The sequence below is a fragment of the Scylla paramamosain genome, chromosome 13 (genome assembly GCF_035594125.1).
Source record: "Scylla paramamosain isolate STU-SP2022 chromosome 13, ASM3559412v1, whole genome shotgun sequence".
Taxonomy (NCBI): domain Eukaryota; kingdom Metazoa; phylum Arthropoda; class Malacostraca; order Decapoda; family Portunidae; genus Scylla; species Scylla paramamosain.
This window is the reverse complement of record NC_087163.1, coordinates 22,802,176-22,804,584: the sequence shown is the minus strand read 5'-3', so window position 1 is coordinate 22,804,584 and position 2,409 is coordinate 22,802,176. Positions and strand designations below refer to the sequence as shown.

The window sequence follows — 2,409 nt, the reverse complement described above, 5'->3', positions numbered from 1 at the left end:
TTTCTCTTTCTTTCTTTCTTTCTTTCTTTCTTTCTCTGTCTCCCCTTCTTTTTTCTTTATATTTCTTTCCTTTTAATTGATTGATTGGTTGATTGTTTGTTTGTTTGTTTGTTTGTTTGTTTGTTTTTGTTTGTTTAATTCATTAATCTTTAATTTTTGCACTCTACTTATTTTGTTTTCATATTATCTTTCTTTTTTTTTCTTGCTCTTTCATTCTTTCCTTCGTATTAACTTTTGTATCCTTCTTTCTTCCCCCTTGCTCGCTTTCTTTCGTTCTTTATTTAAGTTTTTCATGCATTCACTCTTTCTTTCTTGCTACCTTTCTGTCTTTTCTCTGTTTCATCCTTTCCTAACCTGACATACAACAACAGAAGCACCGTAATTTACTCTCTTTCTCTCATTTATTCATTTTCTTTCTTTCCTTCCTTCATTCCTTCCTTTCATCTCTCCCTCCTGCCATGTCTCTTTGTTGCTCTCTCTCCTTCATTCTTTCTCTACCTGACATACTACAGCAAAGGCACCGTGACGGAATGGCCTGGTGGTCAGTACAAGTGGCGCAGCGCAGTTCTCAAATGTTCACATACCTTCGTGCCATACAACGCGCAGATGCAGTTGCCCCCGATAGTGATGTTATGTTAGTGCTTCATGAAAAAAAAAAAGTCACTATCAGAGAGAGAGAGAGAGAGAGAGAGAGAGAGGGAGGGGGGGTTGATGTTTTTAATCTTCGGTTCATGTGGGTACATTCTCTCTCTCTCTCTCTCTCTCTCTCTCTCTCTCTCCCTCTCTCTCTCTCTCTCTCTCTCTCTCTCTCTGTCTCTCTTTCTTTCTTTCTTTCTTTCTTTCTTTCTTTCTTTCTTCTCTTTATTGATTGCTTGATTGACTGATTGTCTTCGTTTGTGCTCTTTCTCATTTCTTTCTTTCTTTCTTTCTCTCCTACTTGTTTTTTTTCTTTTCGTTCATTCTTTCCTTTTTACTCCCTTTCCTTTCTTTCTGTCTTTCTTCCTTTTTCTTTTCTTTCTTTCTTACCTTTTACCTGGTATTTATTTGAAGTAGTGGATTAGTCCATATATTAATTTGTATGTTGAATTTGTAGGTGTGAATTCGGTAGAGTTTGTGTGTTAATTAGTGTTAGTATTCATAATTAAAGCGATTAATCCATCTATACTTACCTGGTGGGAAAATTACAAGTGTTATTATTTTTTTTTCATCTGTCTACCGGTCATTGCCTCTTGCTAATAACTAATTAAAAGTTGGCACGTGACGCGAGTTGAAAAAGAAAGAGTAAAGAGAAAAAAATGAAGAAAACGTGATGTAATTATCAGAAGCACAGTCGCGGTTAGAAGTCTTGTAACCTGCTACCCTCACTGCCACTGTGTTTGATGTCTTCTCTCAGTGTTACGTCCTTCTTACCATTAGCATCTATCTGTTGTCAGGTTTTGTAACGATGAAGGCAAACCGCTTGAATTAGTGGAAAAGAAAGTGGCACGTGAACAGATCTTTCGCCGCGACTGTACTTTTGGTTTCTGTAGATTGAAATTGAAGGCTAAGCATCAAGTGGCGCTTTGTCAATTTTGCTCATCTCCGTATCTTTCGTATTGTTGAGACATTCAGTTCATATATTTTTTATTTTTTTCTATTATATTTTTCTTAAGACGGGAGTGTTACAAAAGCAGGTTAGTGTGAAAGAAAGTGGACTATGAGTAATCTGTGATATACTTTATTGAGGGAAAAAAAATAGTTATTTTATTCAAATCACGTGATCATATTGAAATATACGGATGTTTGTATGTACAAGATCATACATACATCGAATCACAAGGCAGACGTGTGTGTTTCGTGTGTGTGTGTGTGTGTGTGTGTGTGTGTGTGTGTGTGTGTGTGTGTGTGTGTGTGTGTGTGTGTGTGTGTGTGTGTGTGTGTGTGTGTGTGTGTGTCAGTGCTCCATGTTGGCCAGCACCACGGACCAGTACACCCCCCCAAACAGCACCAACATCGCCCGCATATCCGCCGCGCGCCCACAGCATGAGGCGGTCAGCTCCCTCTGGCGGCGCCTTGCCCACCCGCCGCCCACATGCTGATCCCAGGCTCCTCCGCCACGTGCCGCCGCCGCCGCAGCCTCATCTTTCCCACCACATCTATGAACACGTGGAAGATGACCTGGAAGAGAGTTGTTGTCATTATCGTCATCGTTATCATCATTATCGTTGTTTTTATTGTCGTTATCACCAAGTTTTAGTCTTGCTTTAGTTTTGTTGATCATTATTATTGCCTTTTTGTAATTTTTTTGTTGTTGTTTTAAGATCATCATTGTTTCCTTCACTCCATTCGTTCCACAGTCAGTCAGTCAGTCACTTAGTCACTCCCCTCTACCTTACTTTTCTCTTCCCTTCCACCCCTCAGTCAGTCAGT

At 39.5% G+C, this 2,409-nt stretch overlaps 1 protein-coding gene across 2 annotated transcripts in view; it reads left to right on the top strand.

Moving 5' to 3' along the window:
• The window catches only part of LOC135106526 (low molecular weight phosphotyrosine protein phosphatase-like), a 15,099-nt gene extending 14,445 nt beyond the window's left edge, over positions 1-654 (top strand). The window contains exon 5 of one of the 2 annotated variants that reach the window (XM_064015650.1): positions 513-654. In XM_064015650.1, the coding sequence (XP_063871720.1) occupies positions 513-639 (127 nt within the window). In that variant the 3' untranslated portion in view covers positions 640-654. Of the gene's footprint in view, positions 1-286; positions 369-512 lie in introns of those variants that run through there. The other variant, XM_064015651.1, reaches the window with a different exon arrangement.
• Positions 655-2,409: the final 1,755 nt, after the last annotated feature.